The following is a 22,940-nucleotide window of genomic DNA, read 5'->3' on the forward strand; positions in this document are numbered from 1 at the left end:
GTTCTTCCAAAAGCGTGGAGAATTATCAAGATGTTTATGGCAAATGTAAGATTAGCCTTTATATTCTTTATGGACAGCAATGATTTTCACCTTGGAACTCTGCCATGGATGCCAGCTTTGCCTAGTGTTTTTCTTCCAGTAGAGTCATGAACATTGACCTTAACTGAGGCCAGCGAGGCCTGCAGTTCTTTCAATGTTTTTTTTCTGACCTCTTGGGTCAGTCGTCGTCACACTCTTGGAGTAATTTTAGCTGGCCGACCAGTCCGGGAAAGGTTTGCCACTGTTCCCAGTTCTCTCTTTTTGTGGATAATGGTTCTGACTGTGGTTCGCTGGAGCCCCAAAGCCGTGGAAATGGCTTTGTAACCGATCTCGTAACTAATAAATGTCCATCACTTTTTTCCGCATTTCTTCTTGAATTTCTTTGGATCGTGGCATGATGCTCTGATCTTGTAGCTTACTTCACTTTGTCTGACAAATTCTAATTAAGTGTTTTCTTGATTCAACACATGGTGGTAATCAGGTGTGGGTGTGGACTGTGAAATTGAACTCAGCTCTCCTACAATTGCGATTATTCACAATTAGTTTATGATTTAACAAAGGGGGGCAATTACTTTTTCACAGAGGGCCGGACAAGTTTGTAATATTTTCTGCCTTGGCAAATAAAATCATCGTTTAGAAACTGCATTTTATCTTTCCTTGGGTTGCTTCTGTGTCATATGAAAATTGATTTGGTCTGAAACCTGTGTGTGTGATAGATACGCAAAAACACAGAAAGCAGGAAGGGGGCAAATACTTCACGGCACTGTGTGATCACAAGCTGGGTTCATGAGTGAAAGAACAAGATCTTGGATACAAGCAGCCGAAGTGCGTTGTCTCCACAGGGTGTCTGCTCTAGATACGGTGAACAGCTCGGTCATCTTGGGGGGGGATTTTTGGTGGACAGCTACTGCTCCTTTCCATCAAGAAGAGCCAAATGGGGTGGCTTGGGCATTAGGATGCACACTTGTGGGTCGTTCCGAGCACGTCCCAAAGCAGCTCTCGAGCCGCATGTGGCTCCTAGCCAAAATGAATGCGGCTCTTTGCTACTTATCGTATTTTGTATATACTGTGGCTCTTTGCCTCGTGTCATGTAATAAAAACAAATGATAAGTAAGGGGAGGAAAGTGTTATCTTAAATAATATGGGTTTATTTGTGTGTGGGTCTGTCGGTTTTGGCAGGTCACTGCGTGGTGTGGCTCTTTGACCCTCACAGTTTAAAATTTTTGCTTGTTGTGGTTACCTTGTTCGCCACCCCTGCAATAGAAGATAGAGGGATGGATATTTTTTTTAAGTATTCTTTTTTTCTTAGTGATTTTTGTTAAAAGATTTGGTCTCAGGACAAGTACATTTTTTTCTGAACCTACATGTTTTAAAATTTTGCATTATGACTTCTCTAAAAGTCAGCTGGGTTCGGCTCCCGCACCCCGCGACCCATACAAGGATTAGCAGTGTTGAAAATGAATGCATAAAGGACATATCTAAAATTTCAAGGCTCAAATGAAAAATGTACTCCAATTATGTAATGACCCATTTGTTGTCCAATATTCCTTCCTCTAAGCACCTTTGACTTCATATATTGCTGTAATGCACGCATCTAAGGATTAATTCAAATAAATTAAACTGATTAAATAGAAGAAGAAAAAAAACCCAAAAATGAAATGCAATGCATACCGACAACTAAATGTAAAAGTATTATAGGCTGTGCTTGTTTCTGTTAATCATGTTTACTTCAGGCAAAATCTGGAGCAATGCTGGAGAGCAGAGCTTTGACCGATTGGTTGAAAGGCTGAGGGCCCACCTGCCCAAGGCCAGGGTGGTGGCATGTTTCTGTGAGGGCATGACTGTCCGCAATATCCTCATGGCTATGAGGCGCCAAGGACTGGTGGGGGAGTTTCTTCTTGTCGGCAGGTTAGTGAAGCAGCCTTTTTATAATATTGTGTGTTCTATTAAAAACAGGGAAAAACAGGTGGGCTAAAATTATTGTATTTATATTGTACATGTATACTTTACAATACTCATCCAAACACATGTAGACAGGCAGTGTAAGTATTTACATTGCAATACTTTCACAAAGCTTTCTACTAATATATGAATGTTGTTCTAAATGTCTTAACTCATTGGCTGCCATTTACTGTGATAAACGTACAATCCATTTTGACTTTGAGTGAGACTGCGACTGCAAGCCCCCCTAGTCATACTGGATGGGACATGCATCGCCATCAATGGGAGGGAAAGATGATCATTAAATGCTAGTTTTTCATCTGAAATGGATTTAATCTCTCTAACGGTCAATGGCACTGAAATGAATTTGTATTTGGTGAAAATGTTCAGTCAGAGCGATACCGCAGATAAACTCCTAATTGTTCATCCCTGCATTCATGTTTAAGGCCATTTACAATGTTTGATCAGTTTTCATAAAGCACTGGGGTAAAAATTCCCATGAAGAGTGATAGAATGAGGCAATCATAGGAGATTGAGGTGTAAGCACAGTATTTATGGTTTTCTCAGCAATCGTATTTTAAAGAGTCTAAGGTCAAGTTCAAATGAATAAATTGTTGGATTGGGGAAAAAGTAAAAAAAATGTTAACAATCCTGACAAATTGAATTAAATAACAAAAAGACTACATGAAATTAGGCTTTAAAACAGCTAAAGCTGTAAGTGCTAGAATTTTTCAGTCAATGAAACTCCCTGCGCTTGTTAGCATTGATGCTCATGCATATTTCCTCTGTCAACACACTCATGCATGTTTGAACCATCCGAGCCAGAATAAATTCTGAAAAAGAAGACGTGTTTCTGAGTTTGCAGCAGAACGGTACAGAATGCATCGCCCATTTTAAACCACAAATTTCCGTCTCACTCACTGCAGAGACGACTTTAGTCGGGTGGGGAGATATTTTATTAGAACAGTTGTATGACCCCATAGTGGACTGCAGGGTGGCCAAATTTTGACAATCTTTTATGGGGTCATAGAGGATTATGGCTACGTAACACTTTTGCAAACGGAGCATACCAACTGTTCCAATCAGATCTAACATAATAGCTCTCCATTTGTCTGCCTTTTAATCAAGTATTGTTTTTCTTCTTCTCATTTTTCAGTAGTTTAAATAACCATGTTGTTTCGTGCATTCTGGTATCCAGGTGATGTGCTTATTAAAGACAGTGTGTTATTGGTCGTTGGTAAAATGATAATGCGACCGACTAATATACAGTGGTAGGTCAGAAAGCTATGACGGCACTGGGCTTTGGCCTGTGGTGATCAACAGGTTTTAAAACAGTTTAAATACACCTAAGATAAAAACTTCAATAATCAGCCCAATAGTTTCTGCCTAGAACTGAAAGATTTAGAAAGGCGCCCATGTTTTCAGCACTTAGTTTCCAACAGATTTCATGTATTTAGAAGAAAATCATCAAATGACCCTACAGCATCTGTCAGTAAATGTCATGAAAATATTTTTTTAGGATTATGTATAACATGCAGTGGAATCATGGATGATTTGTCAACAATAAGTCTGTTTTTAGTTGTGCACAAAGCTTACTAATACTGCTATCTCATTAAGACATTGATCAAATAATTTAATTTATTCATGCGTGGAGAACTGTTCTGTGCATGCATGTCACACAATTACAAACATTTTAGTATTTTAATGAATCGTATTTAAGTAATGTTTTTTTTTCTTTGTTCACCGATGCAGAATTTTTTCATTGAAGAGAGTACAATAGAGTTCAGACATTTTTTTACGTAACATTTAAATAATAGGTGGGCAGGCGGAGCTCGATTCCCGCTCTAAACGTTATGATTGTGAGTGTGAAAATGAATGAATGTATGAATAAATCTCCTCTTTTTACAGTGATCTACACTCTCTAACTAAGACATCGTAACAGTATCCATTTTGTGATGTCCATTATTACCGTCATACACATTCTTGCCATCATCTACATGGTCATCATCGTCACCCAGCTGAGTGAGGTAAAGTCTTGTGACATTTTTCATTGGCAATTCCATTATAACAAATCATTCTTTTATTTATTTATGTTCAGAACATGTCCTGTTCAACTGCATAAACGTGAATAATGGGTGCAATTTACATGCACAAAACGGATTGACTTTGTAGGCAGGAGCTACGCAAATTTTAATAGCTTTGGAATCGAACGGTGCATTTTCTTTCTGTATGGGGCTGGCCCATTCAAGGATCAATGATGAGGAAGTAACGATATAATTATTCATGCCGTTCTTCAGCAAACAAAATTGAGTCTCGTGAGGTGATGCTCACAGCTGTTTAAAAAGTTCTACAAGAAACTAAGTGACCTTTTAAGGGATTATGTTTTCGTATTTCGTAGAGCAAAGTCGCTAGAGATATCTTTCATGCGGGAATCATTAAACTTTGGTCCTAGTCTAGTGTATAAGGGTTTCCCAGCCTGATGTCCTTTGCATTGCCGTGAGTTTTCTTTTTCATTATCAAAAACATTGTGCAATCTGTCCTTTGTTTGTCCTCAAGTTTTGTTTTAATAAACGGAACATTCATTTATTTTCTGAACCGCTTTATCCTCACTAGGGTCACAAGGGTTGCTGGAGCTTATCCCAGCTGACTTCGGGCCAGAGGCGGGGGACACCCTGAATCGGTGGCCAGCCAATCGCAGGGCACGAGGAGACGGACAACCATTCACACACACACTCATACTGAGGGGCAATTTAGAGTGTTTTTGGAATGTGGGAATAAACCGGAGTACCCGGAGAAAACCTACATAGGCCTGGGGAGAACATACAAACTCCACACAGGTGGACTGACCTGGATTCGAACCCAGGACTCCAGAGCTGTGAGGCCGATGCCCTAGCCACTCAGCCGTAAATGGAACACAAGAGACCAAAACCAAGACGGGATGTTTATTTGGCAAATTTATGCAATGTCTTGAATGGCTACAGAAGAATATTCAATGTTAACAAAATAAAATTAAGCCAAATAACCTTTTAGGAAAAATTCACTTCACCTGTTGCTCCTTTTGACCCTCTGATAACAAACCCGTTCCCGGAGAAAGTTCCATAAGTCATGGATCTGCTCGATTTATATTAGTCACATTTAGCCTCTTCTTTTATCCTTTTCGCCGAATCAGAATTCCTATACTGTCTTCTGTCCCTTAATGTGAATGTTTAAATTCTTTATCTTGGATAAAGTTAAATTGTGTTGGACCAGTAAATATTTGTCAGCATTCAGATATTGCAGCTGGAAGAAAGTTGTTTGGTGGCAGAGAGAAAGAACTGATGATTGATTTCGTAATCAAGCAAAGTGACAGAAATTCAAATAAACTGAGAATAAAATCTGTTAAAAAACATTCACTTAAGAGATTTTTTATTCCAAAGCAAGACAAAACATGTTTACATGGAAGTTGTGATGCATTTTGTCTAATTTGTGGGTTTTTTCCTGGATATTCGATTTTGTTTGAGTGTGCTGTTTCGGCATTGAAGAATTTGAATCAATATGCTTGGGTAGGTCTCTTGTTTATTACTATCTACGTATCATCAAACCTTCCGTCTTAATAGCCAGTCTGTTTTGATTAGTTTTGTGTATTAAAGCCTTGCCCTCAATAACATCCCTCTTAAATAAACTGTCTGTAGAGTGGACGTGGTCATGGGTGGGTGCCCGTCTCACCGGAGGTCTAGAGAAAGGAAATTCTTATTAGCCTCAATCTGTTGGGCAGACTCTCTTTCATGTCAAGATAATTATATTACCACAGGATCACACAGATGATCATAAAGATAATTATTCACTTACCACTGATCTGATTATACCAAGTGTTTAACACCTCTAGGGTTGACTCGGCCATCATTTGGATAAATAAGAAAATATCTCAGGCAGATTGGCTTGATGATTAATGAATTTATGTCCTAGTTTATGCTTAGGTTCCCGCATGCGCTTACTGTATGTGTGTGCTGTATTTCTTTTCTTTAATTTTTTTGAATCAGTATCATGTCCTTAGTATGAATGCAGGCCACTATAAAACATGATCTCAGCTTTTCAAATAATATATTCTACGCTTATGAAAAAGATTACATTGGATGTATATATAATTCATCAAATCATTCCATATATATATATATATATATATGGAAGATGATTTGATGAATTATATATACATTCAATGTAATCTTTTTCATAAGCGTAGAATATTATATATATATAATCACTGTGGTTAACACTGGGCAGAAAGAAAAGCTCATTTGGGGACTGGTAGCAAAATAAAAATTGATTACCAGAACCTTTGGAATATATATATATATATATATATATATATATATATATATATATATATATATATATATATATATATATATATATATATATATACTACCTACTATGTATTGTTGGAGAAACCTACCGCATACACCTTGCAACTTGCACCGTACCTTGCACGTCTGCACCTCATTAATCACTACATTAAAATAAAAAAGAAAGCAAAAGCAACTATTGTAGCTGTAGAAGAAATTTTAGAAAATACATTTTAAATGTTTTAATTTCAACTTCTGAACCGATTATCCTCCTCACAAGGGTCGTGGCACACTCATAGATAAGGGGCAATTTAGAGTGTTCAACCAGGCTACCATGGATGTTTTCGGAATGTGGGAGAAAACCCAGTTACTCCGGTTTCCTTCTTGTAAAGTTAAAATAATTATATGTGTCTTATTTGCCTATTAACTTGATATGATACATCTGATTCCATTTGTGTCCGGGTGTTTACACAACTTTATAGCCCATTAAACAAATTACATCAAAACTAGCCTAAAATTGAAATATAATCTGTTTTTTGCTACTTTTACCCCTTTGGCTGTTCATGGGTGCATTTTTCAACTCCAATTGACCAGTCTATGAAATTTGCATACATGTGCTTCCAACAAAGTCTACACTGATTAATTGGGTGGCAAACTTTCATGAGAAATTTTGATGAGAAGAAGATTGTTCACAGTGAAAGGGAACATAGTCTCCCTTGTTCATTACCGAGCAGCTGCAATCCCTTTAAAGGTAACTGCACGGGAGTCTCGACACATCACTGGCAACAGCAAATTTAACGACCACTACACAGTCACAAATGCTTATGTACAGGAAAAATGAAGACTGAAACAACCTTTAAAAGATAACAAGCCAACCCAGTGGATCAAATTAAGAATAAGACTGCAACCACGGAGGCATTTTCTGGTGTTAACCTTTTGATTAAACCAAAAAAGTACCTTAAGCGTCATAAATCATGAGTATTGCATTTGCGATTATCACCAGCACATTATTGAGAGAAGCTACAAAGGATGATTAGTTGTATCTTCCAAGAGCAACCTTGAACTTTGTGGCTTCCAAATGTTTTTGTGACCACTGTGCTGAAGATTTGTAGGAGAGGAAACATCGTGACTAATTATTGGCATGAAAACTCAATTTTTTGAAGCAGTTATTTGTCATTTAAGAGAAAACCATCGCATGTGAAAATTTTCTGTTTTCTGGCCGTCATCAGTTTAGGATTATTTTGTTCTTCAATGATGGAAATGGTGACTAATGTCTTCCACATTTTCCCCTATTGCTATTTGGAATTATTGACAGAGTAGTCTTTGAATGAAAAGTCTGATATCAGATTCACCCTAGTGAGCATAAGATGTCTGAATCCTTTCTGCCTGCTGTTTCCATGGAAATATTCTCTTCCATTTTTGAATGCATTTCACACTAGAGCGAGACGTGGCACATAATTATGCGAATGTTTGCAAGCGTGGGTGTAGGGCTGCAGCATTTGGTTCAAAAATAATCAGCACTATGACTGATTAATATATTAATCACCAGTGAATCGGTGGCCAGCCAATCTAATATTGGGAGATACCCCTAACCAGGGGTAGGCAATAAATCCACCCTCTTTTTTGAAATCACAAAGAGGCTATGGCAAGGAGTTGTTACTTTTAATGCTTCCTTCTGCTTCAATATCCTAGCAATGGTAGGTGGGTTATGGCCATTTTGCCTTGCCATATTCTTCATTTCATTTGCACCAGTAATTTTAAATAATGAACAAAGATGTTATTACACACACACACACACACACACACACACACACACACACACACACACACACACAAACTATTGTTACAACTCCATCACAATGAATGCTGGTCAAAAGTTGTTGTTGTGAAACAGCCAATGGGAGTCCAGCAGAGTGTAGGGAGATTGTCAAGCCAAGGGATTGGGAGATTGGGAGATTTTAATAATTTGGATCTTGTTTTTGTGTATTGGAACAGTAATTTGCATATTAAAGGGTTTTGTAACCTGGAAATTTTGTTTGGAGAAGCATTCGTAAGTAGAGGTACCACTCTATCTAGAAGAAAATCATCAATTTGGATTTACAGCATCTTTAATATCTACTTAGTAAATATTTTCACGAATAAATGAAGTGCATGCCTTACATATGGCCCCTTCAACCCCATAAAAACGTTATTTCCCAATGCCCACGTGAACATCTTAGTTGGCTCATGTAGGTCTCATTATTGTAATTGAATTTTTTTTTTACGTGGGGCGGCCCGGTGAATGAGTGGTTATTGCCCCAGCCTCACAGTTCTTGGGTGGAGGGTTCGATCCCAGGCCGTTCCTCACAGTGTGGAGTTTGCATTTTCTCCCCGGGCTTGCTTGGGTTTTCTTGGGGTACTTCGGTTTCCTCTCACATCCGAAAAAACATGTATGGGAGGATGTCCCTCTCCTTGTGCCCTGTGATTGACTGGCCACCAATTCAGGCTGTCCCCTGCCTGGTGTCCATAGTTAGCTGCTTTTTGCTCCAGCACCCCCTGCAACCCTTGTGAGGATATGCGGTTCAGAAAACGAATGATTTTTTTGTGAATGCATAATTTTATGAATACATAACATTAAAAATAAGGAAAAGTGATCATGAAAAATGAGTGGACAACATTCCAATTGATTTGATATAGTATTTAACTCCCTGCCAGTGACACTCATGGATGTCTAATCAGTTTAAACTGGGGGAGGGTTTGTTGGCTGCAAATCCTCAAATTTCAGTGCCGTCGACGGTCTAAACCATTTTGGCCAGGAGGGTTAAGGTATTCTTGGGGTAGCATGCAGAGATCAGTCGACGTGAGTGTCACAGATGATGAAAAGAGCGTAATCGATCATGTCAAAGTTCCTGTGCCAGCGAGCATTCCCACACATTCACACATAATTAGACTGTCACACAAAGGTATTGTTGCACACTAAAATTGTAGTTACTCAATGTCGCCTGAGGCTCTGTTGGTTTCCCAAGTTTTATTTGGATGTAATGTTGATTATAGAAAGTTCAGTTGCATACAATTTAAACAAAGAAATGAAAGTTATACACTCATTTTCATTACTTTGAAGATGTGTTCCTAATTAAACACAGGGGTACATGTAGCAACATATGATGGATAGACAAAATATTTTGTGTTGGAGTGTGACTGGGATTCAGAAATTTCTTAGGCCAGCAGAGAAGGCCTTGAAGGCCCTGACGGCACACCACTGAGTTATACATATCATCGGATATTGTCAGCAGCGTTCTCATCATGTGACAACGTCAGTCTAGCTTGACAACTTAGCGTTTAAACTGCCAGTTTGGGTGCAGTTGCACATCCAAAGTAACAAAACCAGATGTCAAAGAATTCTTATTACCAAAGGGATTTCGTGTTTGTTCCTATTCTGTCCATGTGTCCTTCTCTTTTTATCCCTGGAATTCTGCATTGTAGACATTTTACATCCCCCAAGCTATGTCTACAAGTACTTTTCACAATTCACACACCACGAGTTTAACCTCAGGGAATATTTGAAAGAGAGAATTATACATTAATGTTTTTTTTTATCTTTACGAACTTGTGTGAGTATTGATCATTTATTTGTGAATATTCATTAACTCATTCATTTTCTGAACCACTCATTCGGCCGGAGGTGGCGGGCACAAAGATACGGACAAGCATTTACGCTTACGCACCTCGAGGGCCGCTGTGGGTTCAGGTTTTTGTTCCAACCGATCCAGCGCAGACAGTTTAACTATAATTAGATTTCTGCTGAAACAAGAATCACCTGACTGCATTCAAATGATTGCAAGATACCAGATTGGTGGAAAGGTTTCCTCTTATGGGTTGGAACGAAAACCTGCTCCCACTTTGCAGACTTAATTGCCCAGGTCTGACCTATGGGGAATATATATATATATATATATATATATATATATATATATATATATATATGTATGTATATATGTATATATATATATATATATATACAGACGCTCCCCTACTTACGAACGAGTTAGGTTCCGAGCGATTGTTCATAAGTTGAATTTGTTTTTAAGTTGATTCAGTGCTATTTTTTGTATTATAATTTATGTTTAAGGCCTATATAAGTATATTGAAGGTATATATAAGTGCATTTGTATGTTTAAGGCTTGTATAAGTAACACGCATTGGTTTGTACTGAAAAAAATATTTAATAAAATGGAGAGAATATGTACAGTACTGTATAGAGAGAGAGATTTATGTATTAGAAACTGGCCGAAAGAAGCGATCTAACGACGATTGCGCAGTTTTCTTCTTTTTTTCATCATAAATGATGCGGTAGCACTGTATGGCATCATTCAATTGATTTGCAAACTTTGTGCAACGTTCAATATTTGGGTCCTGCTGCTCGATCTTTCTGTTTATAAATGGTACTGACGGTCGAACGATTCAATGCCCGTGAAACGCTCACCACTCTCACGCGCATCAAGCTTCGTTATTTTTGCTACTCGTTTCAAATGAAATGGCTTGCCTCTTCCTTGCAACTCCCTCAATAGAAGCATTTCGCTTTTTACCAACCATATTCAATAATGGATGCACGAGATATTTAATGATACAAATGAAAAAGGTTCTTTGCCCACTGGAGATACGTTCACGCACTTCCGCATTGCAACGAAGAAGGTAGATGCTGGGTAAGCTGAGCCCTCACAGCGCCAGGCGTATTAGCGGCGGAAAGAAGCACTACTCGGAAAAAAATACAAAATTGGATTAACGAACATTTTTCGACTTAAACGCAATTTGCAGACATGTTCGTATGTACCGTTGTTCGTAAGTAGGGGAGCGTCTGTATATATATATATATATATATATATATATATATATATATATATATATATATATATATATATATATATATATATATATATATATATATATATATATATATATATATCCCCGAACTCCAGTTTCCTCCCACATTCCAAAAACATGGTAGACTGATTGGACACTCTAAATTTTATATTAAATTCAACTGCAGCCACAAATTCATCTTTTCATCCATCTTTTTTTTAATGGGTATGCACAAGTCTGTCCTTATACTTCTTTTTGCTTGTGTCATTATAATGTTTCATATACCAACCAAAAGACCAGTAAAGACTTGAAAACGTGCACAGGTCCACATTTTTCTAAAGTATGCTAGTTCTTTCTACTCACCATACTGAATCACTTGCCATCTTCCTTTCATCTCATATCTTGTAATTTCTTTTCCTTTGTGCGCTCACCTCATTCACCAGACATTTGAAAGACTACATAGCAAAGTGTCCTGCTTGGTCATGCTTTTCCTGCATAGGAAATTAATTGACCCCTAATTAAGCCCAGACACTGAACTCAGAAAGGGTAATTAAATGAAATATGAACTGTGATGCCCCTGAGAAATATAGACTATGTGAGATGGCAAATATGTATAGAAGGCAGTTACTACTTGTTAAAATTATGGTTCATCTATCAGGAGGAGAATAATTCATTCATTCATTCATTAATTTTCTGTACCTCTTATCCTCACAAGAGTCGCAGGGGGTGCTGGAGCCTATCCCAGCTGACTTCCGGCACCAGCCGGGGGACAGCCTGACTTGGTGGCCAGCCAATCGCAGGGCACATGGAGACGGACAACCATTCACACTCACATGCATACCTAGGGGCAATTTAGACTGCTCAACCAGGTTACCTACCAGCCAACTGACCTAGAAAACCAGAGTACTTGGAGAAAACCCATGCAAGCCCAGGGGAACATGCAATCCCCAAGACTGACGTGCTAACCACTTATGCCGCCGGTATTAATAATGTTCACCTTGTTTTTTCTTCTTCTTGGGATCAAAATAAAACACCTGTGAATTGAATTTAATGTACATGTATGCAACCTTGAAATCACATTTGAGTTGGAACAAGTGCAAATGAAAGATTCCATAACCGCCAACTTATAGGTTTTTCCCGTATTTTGTTTTTTGATAAGTTTTTTTGTAAAAACCGATCTCGTTTTTCCCATTTTGGCTCTAATTCGGATCGTCTCGGTCACTGGTAGCAGACGAAAAATACCATCGCCGACTGTATTGTCATGCTTTAAGCATGATATGCGCACACACATTCCCCTTTCACCCATCCGCCTTTTCACTGTATAAATTTAGCGCGTCGGGAAGCCGTCCACTTTGAAGAAAATTTTAGACTTTTACGTACGCCCTATGTGATTAAATATGTGCCGCATTGCATTTGTATGTTTTTTTTTATCGCTTAACAAGGGGAATTGCAATCATTAATAAGTGGAGCAATTGGCCGAGTTTGACAGGTATTATATTCAATGAAATGAAAAATGAGAAACTTTTTCAGAGGTCATCATGTAGGCCATCCATATCCTATTCAATTTCAAAAGATCCAACATAGCCACTCTACTCTTAAAATTCAATTTTAGAGGATTCTATAAATATTTGCACTTCTGGTTCTGCAAACCTTTTGGGCATTTGAACTCAAGGAAATTAATTAGATAATTCCTCCAATAGAGTTAAAAAATATCCAAATATATAGCGGCCCGGCAGCCGAGTGGTTAGCGTGTCAGTCTCATATTTCTGGGCTCAAGTGTTGGATCCCATGTTGGTCCTCACTGTGTGGAGTATGCATGTTCTACCCGGGCTTGCGTGGGTTTTCTTAGGGTACTCCGGTTTCCACCCACATCCCAAAAACATGCATGTAGGCTGGTTGAACACTCTAAATTGCCCCTAGGTATGAGTGAGTAAATCCAAAAAGCTGATAAAAAGATTTTTAATCCCATTTCGCTTTTGGACAGAAAACTACAAGTCTTACCGATTGAGATCAGGAACGGACTGACTTTTCACATACATGTCCTCTTCCTTTAAGTGTCATTACTGTGGTGGCCAGCGTTTAGTTGTTGTTTTTTCTTCCAAGAAATTCAATCGTTTTATCGGAAAATTGTTAATACGTGTTGTGTAGGAAATTGGAACAACACCTAGATTTTTCTCCGTCCGACCGAGTAATTAACTTACTGAAATGAACACAGAAGGAAGTGGAGCAGTAATCTATTCTGTTGTTTTAATCTGAATATTTCCCTTTAAGAGTGTTTCGACCAAGTGACAAATGACATGTGGGTTGTTTTGGGGCTAATTTGCAGTAAAACATACTGGTCTTAGATGGTTAGCATGCGGGCTAGCTGCAATAATCAATAGCATTTGAACCTAAACAACAAGGGTTGGCCAGCATCGGCGAAATTACACCAGTAAAAAAAATGGTTTAATTTCAGATGATACATTATAGTTATTAGATTTTCAATCACCAGCTTTGTTTTTAGAGTCAAGGGTCGTAAATGTAAGGTATTTACAATTCATTAGATCATATGTCAATGGGGCCCAGGATGTATCTGTGCCGGAGTGTCTCTCTCGTTTTATAAGTCACGGGGGCCGTTTTATGCACTTCAATTCAATGTTTTTGGGACTTATGAACAATTTTCATATTTGTATTCAATGATAAAATCAATAAGAACTCATCTAATTGCTCCTTGACCGGTGAGGCATATGCCTTCTGCTGGACCTTGTGACATCATCATTTTTCAGAAAACTGATGGCAATGTTACAAGAAAGATTTTTTGGTGCAAAATTCCAATAGTTATGGATCTGTGTGAGTGTTGACCGTTTATTTTTTAATACTCTTTTGAGAGGATTCTTTCATTTTTTACCCTGTCTAAAAATCTGTGAAAGTGGGACTTTAAATGAAAAAGTGTCACATTTGTACATCGACCAATCGACCGTGTACCTACATCGTGTGCGGTCGATTGGTCGCCGGTCTTTTGGTCGCCGGTTTTTGGTCGCCGGTCTTTTGGTCGCGGTCTTTTGGTCGCCCCGACTGCGACAACGGGCGACCAAAAGACCGGCGACAAAACAAGGTAAAACAACACGGTCTACGCATCGATAAAAGCCAACAATGGCCATGAGCAGTTTCACTGAGCCGACGTGTGAGTGTATAAGAGTCTGTATGTACATGAGTTGTCCCCTTAGGAAGGGATGTCAGTCAGGGTCTTAACAAGTTCTCCAACAAAACACAATAAAAGTACGGGAAATTTGGAGCTTTTCTTTAGCCTAATAATTACTAGGGCATTAAGTATGACTAAATAGTAATTCGCAGTTTGTATTTAGGGAATTTGAGCAACGATTTAAATGGTAATTATCACTCACCTTCCGGGCTACCAAAAGATCGGCGACCAAAAGACCGGCGACCAATCGACCGTGTACCTTTGTACATACAACAATAAAGTTAAGTCTCTCTCACACTCTAACTCTTATTCTCCCCTGTTGAACACAGCGATACAGTATGTGTGCTTCATCACAGCCCCCGCACCGCTTGTTACTATAGCAACCGTAGAGACTGAAAGTAAGAAAATTGAGCATGTGAGTGTGAATGTTAGAAAAGATAGCCAGATAAGGACGTTTACTGCTATGCAAATTAAAGCTTTACATCCAAATCTATCACTTTCTTTAGCTCCACCTCAATTCTTGCCTAATTTTGAACCCGCTTTAAAAAAATGGACAGTATACCATGTTTTTAGATGTAAAAAATAATTACGTTTTACATTTTTTAGCACCCTGATGACATATAATAGCCTGTTTGCTCAGCTTATTTTAAGCAACTGCGGTATAAAAGTAAAACACCAGTCATGGCAAAACATTTTGCTGACCAGCGTCCAGATTAGATTCATATTAGCAATTAAAATCTGACACATTCCAACGCATTTCAAACACTTCGAGTGTGAATTATGTAATATGCTATTTTGTTTGTAGCTGGTGGTATTTGAATATGTATTTGAACATGTATTTGGCTATTTGTAGCAATGTAATGAGTCCCCCAGTAACACAATGTTTAGTCATTAGAAATTTAATGAAGGAATAAACGGTTCAAATATTTTGTTCACAATGAAAATTATTTTTTTTTTTAAATCAAAGGCCAACTGTGAGAATGAAAATATGAGCTATAGTACAATGAAATCAAAAGCATTAGGTGTTTGACTGTTTATTTCACAGCTCAAATTACACTGCTAGAAAACAATTCAATTAACCTTTTGGTCCAAAATTCAAAATCCAGACAGGTGAGAGCAAACATTCTGTGGGTAAAAAGATGGAAGTTTGGTTCCAAAGCCTTACTTCTTACAGTCATGCTGTCAAGCATACGTTTTGTGTGTGGGCATGTACGCAGTTTTAACCTGTATAATTATTGCCAGTGTGTAGTGTGCAATCTCTGACTGCCTCATTGCCATCATTAGTTTGCTCCCGATTGTCCATAAAGGGTTTGTGCTTGTGTGCATCTAAATATAGGGCTCTGGCGTTTGTGACCATTCACAACAGCAGGGGGAATCCTAGATTTTTAGATATACTGCGAGGCAGGTATCTGAAATTAACAATTGATATAGTAATTGAAATAGTAAATATTCTTAGATTATAATTAGAATCACTTTTATATCATTCTTATAGATGAATGTAATGATTCCACAAGTGGAGGATCCGACCGATAGTCTAAAGTAGTTGAGAGTACATGAAAAAATACAGAACTACATATGGAAATTACTGGATCGTCATAAAGAGGCATCTGAATGAACAACTGTCACTTTTATAAATTTTGGAGACTAAAACGATTGAAATAATGACACAAGTAAATCACATGCTTGGTGTTTTCCTGATTGCCACAATGAATTCAAACGAAAGGCTACAATCCACTTTACAGTAAAGCCAAAAGCAGTCTAATTCAAAACAAATGTGGTAATTTGATTCCTAAATGCTATTGTTAGACTGTGGTAATCCGATTTTTAATCTTTTTGTTACAAATTATAGTGAAACGTAGCATATAATTTAGTTTTGCTATTCACAAATTCATCTTTTCATGTTATTTTATGTTAAACATGTCCTCAAGTGTGGCCCCGTGTGTGTGTTTAGTGCGTCACACTCACAGTAGGCTGGTTGAACATTCAAAATTTTCCTTAGTTATGCGTGTGAGCGTAAATTGTTGTCTGTCTCATTGTGCCTCACGATTGGCTGGCCATCGGTTCAGTATTCCCCCTACCTGATGCCCATAGTTAGCTGGGATAGGCTCCAGCATCCCCTGTGATCCTTTGAGGATAGGCGGCTCTGAAAATGAAATAATGAATGAATATCCTCAACTATATCTTGAAACAAACTTTCCTATTTCTTTTCTATGCTTATTCTGTCACAACACACTAAAGTCTAAAAGGAAATTACTCATTGGTGTCAATAAAATTAATTGAATGAACGCGGGCTGTGATGCCAAATTCTGATTTTGGTTAAGTCTTCTATTTTTGTACAGCCGTTCATATTGTGCAAACATATGCAACTTGCAATGTGAATGCAATGTTTCTATGACATCTCTTGCATCTACACTGTGGCACGTTGACACGTCGCAGAGTTTACAGAAGTAAATGTGGTCCCTTGGGGAGGTCCCATCCGTCACACATTTTTGGGGCAATTTTTAAGGATTTTGTCCTATTGGAGCAAACATTTTTTTTCGTTTGATTGCTTCATGTGTGCTGTCAAGAAGGTATTTTTTGTGCCTTTATCCACCATTGTTTGTTGAACATTGGTGATGCAGTTCACTACTTGATGACATATACCGTATTTTCTCGCATATAAGCCACCTCTGCTTATAAGCCGTACCCTGAAAATTGCCTTAAAATCATTGAATTTAACAATTTCTCTGGTATAATATGCCCCCTGATTCACAGTTTTAACCTCCATATTCATGGTTTTAATAGGGAGTAAAAATGTGTTACTTTGAAGGGAAAATCTTCACGCGTGGTATTTCTGAGGTACTGTATGAATCGAAAGGTGTCGCTGGCCTCGGGTCTGAAGTCAGCTGGGATAAGCTCCAGCACCCGCCCACAACCCTAGTGAGGATAAGTGGTTCAGAAAATGAATGAATGGTTTATCCTGAATTTGATGCTGGTCGTGTGCGGTCGTTTGGTCGCCGGTCTTTTGGTCGCCGTCTTTTGGTCGCCGTCTTTTGGTCGCCGGTCTTTTGGTCGTCGGTCTTTTGGTCGCCCGGACCCAAACAACGGGCGACCAAAAGACCAGCGACCAAAAGACCGGCGACAAAACAAGGTAAAACAACACGGTCTACGCATCAATAAAAGCCAACAATGGCCCTGAGCAGTTTCACTGAGCGGACGTGTGAGTGTATAAGAGTTTGTATGTACATGAGTTGTCCCCTTAGGAAGGGACGTCAGTCAGGGTCTTAACAAGTTCTCTAACAAAACACAATAAAAGTACGGGAAATTTGGAGCTTTTCCTTAGCCTAATAATTAATAGGGCATTAAGTATGACTAAATAATAATTCGCAGTTTGTATTTAGGGAATTTGAGCAGCGATTTAAATGGTAATTATCAATAACCTTCTGGGCGACCAAAAGATCAAATTAAAATGAAAAGTATAGATATATATTAAATTTCCTGATTTTCCCCCTTTTAAATCAATAATTGTAATTTTTTAATCCATTTTTTCTGTGTTTTTAGTTCAAAAATCATTTTGTAAAATCTAAAAGTATATAATAAAAAAGCTAAAATAAACATTGTTTTAGATCTATAAAAACTGAATATTTCAGGGCTTTTAATCCAGTTCTTTTAATCCATTTATTAAAAAAAATCTAAATATTATATCTAAAATGGTCCGGCCCACATGAAATCTGGTTGACGTTAACGCGGCCCGCGAACCAACCCGAGTCTGACACGCTTGCCGTATAAGAACTGCAGCAAAAGCCACTTGTTCTTGTTTATTACCCTGACAGAGGAGTCACAAAACAGCGGGCTGGGGCAGTCCATTACTATCTTAGCCTTAGTAGAGGAGTAAGTGAGCATCCTTGGTGCCTCTTGCTTGCTCCTTTGGGGTACTCTGTGAACAGGCGCCCATTATGTTTCTTTAACTGCATCTGTGTTAGGCCTTGTCACGACAAACAGTAAGCACTTTTTACTTGATGTATTTCAGTGTGGCGACCCAGCGAGTGAGTGGTTAGTGTGTCGGCCTCACAGTTCTGAGGTCGAGGGTTTGATCCCAGGTTGGTCCTCACTGTGTGGAATTTGGATGTTCACCCTTGTGTTTATTTTTTCCTGGGCACTCTGGTTTCCTCCCACATCCCAAAAACATGCATGGTAGGCTAGTTGAACACTTTAAATTGCCCATAGTTATGAGTGTGAGCGTGAATGGTTGTCCGTCTCTTTGTGCCCTGCGATTGGCTGGCCACCAATTCAGGGTGTCTCCTGCCTGGTGCCCGTAGTTAGCCATAGGCTACAACACCCCACACCGTGAACCTTGTCAGTATAAGCGGTTCAGAAAATGAACACATGAATATTTCAATGTTTCCTTTTTCATTAATAATACTGGGTTTAAATATTATTTCCCTTCAGTTGCTATATTTCTAGGTTTTAAATCATGTGTTCTCACACCAAATATCAGCTGACTTTCAAATGTGTTTTATGTACTTCCCAGTGACAAATCCTCCAACATCAAACCCAAATGGCACATCATTGCCTGTGTAATGATTCACCGAGCTATTTTACACCCCCCACATGGGGTCCATTGATAAATTAGAATATGAATGTTTTTTTTTCTTTGTGTCTTGTGATCGACTGGCCCAAAGTCAGGTGTAGTTTATTCCAACCCAGAAGTGGATGGATTGATGCCTTGAGCTTTAATCTATCTGAGATTGACTAGTTTAAGACGTGCCTTGCTGAGTACCCAATCAGATGTAAGAAAATTTGATGAGCAACCGTGACAGATAAAAATATTTCATGGGTGCACCTACGCATGAACAAGAATGAGATGCCATCCAGCCATCCATCCATTTTCTCTCACATATCCGAGGTCGGGTCGCAGAGGCAGCACTTCATCGAACTAGGTAAACCCCGTGGCCTCTTCTCAATGAGACATGCCCGAAACACCTCACCAGGGAGACCACCGAGAGGCATCCTAATCAGATGCCCGAGCCACCTTAACTGACTCCTTTTGATGTGGAGGCATAGTGGCTTTACTTCGAGCCCCTTGCGGATAACCGAGCCATTTAATGAAACATTTAATCAGGTTTTCAGATAGGTTTTTATTTAATTTCTGCACTCTAGTCATCCAAAAGTTCCTGCTAAATAATTATAAATGTGAGTATGAATGTTTGTCTCCATCTGTGTCCCCTGTGACTCTCTGGCAATCACTACACACTTTTGTTTATCTTTGGGCCTATATCTGCTAAGGCTACAACGCCCCATGACTCTGAACCTGATATTCAGTATTATAAATGTGAGGAGGATTTCAAATATAAAATGTTCGTACTCCAAGTCACTAAGAGATACAATATGGAAGAAAAACATTCCATCGCCGATTGTCCAGTTTTGTTACCACATTCTCCTTGTAGTATCCCCACTGGTGTTTTGTTATTACATAGAAAGGTATTTATGCAGCCAAAAAAGTGCTGCACCAACATATTCTCTTTTACACCTGGAATAACTACAACAACAGTTATTGGTGTTTCTCAGATGGCCAGTCAAATAGAGAATTCTAGCCACAACAGGTGAGGATGTCAGAAAAGTTGATCGGTGTAATGAAGTGTGACATTAGTAATGAGTGAACTGGACCAGGTGCCAGTGGAACCAACTATGGGCTGCTTTTGCTCTGGATCACTGACTTTTATCTGTGCAAAATGATCCAATTCATTATTCACGGTTAAAATGATGAGATAATACATGTGGATCCTTGCCAACCATTGATTTCTACGGAAGTCGGGCGAGTGAACCTCTACACCACAAGGCGGCTCTTTTGTGAACTAATATAAATAAATATACATTCATTCAGTTTCATTGGAAACAGTGTTGTCAATCTCTCTTTTTCACCAATGAATCAAGTCAGGCGTAAAGCTAGTTGTAGCAAGATCCAAGATCCAAGGTCAGTTTCAGTCATTTGGATTTGTGATAGCTTTTGTAGATGTTTATGATGCTGAATTATTGCTCACATATGTAGGTGAAACCCATCAAAATGAAAAACGTCTGGACCGCCCTGTGAAGGCTTGGAAGCGTGGCCTCAGTAGGTGAAGCATAAAAGTGATTCAGTTTCAGACACTTACACTTCTCCATTTGGACGGACTCATACTGAAGCTTGATAAGTTACAATTGGACCTAATATGATGCTGTTTCAGTGCAGTTTCATAGAGGAAATGATACCTACTAAAGTAATAACCACATCCCAAAGACATGTAGTGTAGGCTGGTTGAACACCCTCACTTGGCGTGAGGTATGAGTGTGAGTGTGAATGGTTGTTTGTCTCCTTGTGCCCTGCGATTGGCTGGCCACCGATTCAGGGTGCCCCCATAGTGTGCTGTGACAGGCTCCAGGAGCCCCGTGACCCTTGTGAGGATAAACGGTACAGAAAATACATGAATGAATTATTCACATGGACCTTTTCAATGTGCCTAATTCCTCTCCATACTCAGAACTTATATAAATTAAGCTTAGTAACTACTCAATACTACATTTACAACTTCACTTATCCCTTGTGTTCTTTATGGACATTTTGTGTAGCTGTAAGCAGCAGATGTTCTTGGAAAATTCTTGTCATGTTACCATGGCAGCCATCTGTGATTTATTGGCTGCTCGGTTTTGAAAAACATTTAAAATATTATGCCGGCACACAATATTTGTCTTATTTTCAGTGTACAAAAATCAATGTATGAATTAGAACATTTGTATTTGTAAAACTTTCAAGTAATGCACTTGTAGTATTCCTATATTGTACAGTATGATTTAAGTGAAATAATTAATCTATTCAATATTCACCAGACCCCAAAACTTTTTTAACGCTGCAATTACTGTTTAACTTGATGAAATATGAAGTTGAGTTTCCTTTGGATTTATGATACAACGACACTTTCCACTCATAAATCAGACATTTCAGGCTTGAGAAGAATTATGCTGAAGAAGTAATCCAATGCAAATGAACAGTTTGATAATAGGTTATGATTTATTTCACTTTTCATCTTCTAGGGAAGAGAATGAAAATGCACACTGAATGGGATTTGTATGATATCTTAAGTTTTACGCTGTAGCATGTGTCGACTAAAGTTGATATGCAGTACAATGTACTTTTCTGCAGATCACAATTTCATTAATGACAGTCCATGTTTATTTTACCGTGAACAATCAGGGGATTAAAGGTGAATATTCTTTTGTTCAGATACTTAAAACCAGTGTGCCTCTATGAGCCGTGAACTACAGACTGTTGGTTGAGCGTGGGCTGGGAACCATGGCAACAGCCTTGGGCTTCTAGACTGAGGGAGGTGAATAGAGGAGAACCGGATTGTCATTAACATCAGTCATTTTGATAAAGAATGGAGCTAGTATAATATTTCAACAGCTTATTCTTTGATCAGGAAGGACTTCTACGATTAAAAACAAAAGCGGTCAAAGAATGACAACTATTTCCACAATTTCATCATATCCTTCATCAGTGTCAACATTGTTACATTGATACTTTTATCCTTCTTGTCGCCACCTTGCTTTTGTGTGAAGTTATTAATCATCAATATCCTCATTAAAAATGATAAGATATTTGAGGTTGAAGAATTTTTTACAATAGACTCAGGTTGATTTCACCATTTGAGATCAGTGCATTGACACTAAAGCTGATAGAAAGGATTGGTGTTTTAATCACTAGGGTAAGTAGGTAAATCTGGTGAAATGAAAAGTACACAGGGTAAAAAAGTGACATTGACATGTTGTGTCATCAAACCAACAATATTTCGAAAGCGCTAACAATGTTTGTCCACTGTCCTGGCTACCAACGGATACTTTCAATGCCATAACCTTGAGACACAGGAAATAGGAACACGAGTTAAACCTTTCCAATGTTCCTAAATTTTACTGTTCTATTACAAGACTTTGTGCACATTTTCCGTGCTTGTTTAAATCGATCAAATCCGGTACTCTGCATTGAGATATTCAATATTTGTTATACTTGCTGGGAGAATGAGATTCCTGTGTTTATTTTTCAGTTTTGACATTGAAATGACTTTGCCATGCCATTATTCCCCCTCATGCATTTTTACATCTAAAAACAACACAAGCTGTCTATGCGGCAGTGATGTGATGTTGCTTTTCCACTGATGAGCTTTTTGAATGAATCCCAGATCCGCTCTTCCATGTTAGACTTTGCCAAGCACACACCTGAAGTAAAGAACAATTCTTATCAACCGTTACAACAATCATCCCATACACAGTAGCATGCCAAACTGAAGTGACCACAACATGAGATTTCCCTGAAAAAACGTATTGTTGCAATCCATGTAGGCAATAACAATTTTTAAAGTCGTAAATGTGAAAATGTATCGATTACAAGATTTTCCTGTTAGGTGTTAGGAAAGATAATTTCAAGAGAAACAAAGAGGGGCAAAACAAGATGATTAAAGAAAGTAGAGGAAATTTAAAGGAATAAAGAGGAAGCTATAATTGTCTTGCTTGACTTGTCTGGCTGTAGAAAGAATATTGTTGTTCTTTTGTGCTTCTTAATGACTCTTGCCCCTCATTTATTGACTGTACCATATTTGCATCTTTGAAAA

At 38.4% G+C, this 22,940-nt stretch overlaps 1 protein-coding gene across 2 annotated transcripts in view; it reads left to right on the forward strand.

Annotated features, from left to right (window-relative positions):
- grm5b (glutamate receptor, metabotropic 5b) overlaps nucleotides 1-22,940 on the forward strand; it is a 62,205-nt gene that overhangs the window by 20,484 nt on the left and 18,781 nt on the right. For both annotated transcript variants that reach the window (XM_077612332.1, XM_077612333.1), the window contains exon 6: nucleotides 1,773-1,947. In XM_077612332.1, coding sequence (XP_077468458.1) covers nucleotides 1,773-1,947 — 175 coding nt within the window. The remainder of the gene's footprint in view (nucleotides 1-1,772; nucleotides 1,948-22,940) is intronic.

This window comes from Stigmatopora argus, chromosome 10 (genome assembly GCF_051989625.1).
Source record: "Stigmatopora argus isolate UIUO_Sarg chromosome 10, RoL_Sarg_1.0, whole genome shotgun sequence".
NCBI classification, from domain to species: domain Eukaryota; kingdom Metazoa; phylum Chordata; class Actinopteri; order Syngnathiformes; family Syngnathidae; genus Stigmatopora; species Stigmatopora argus.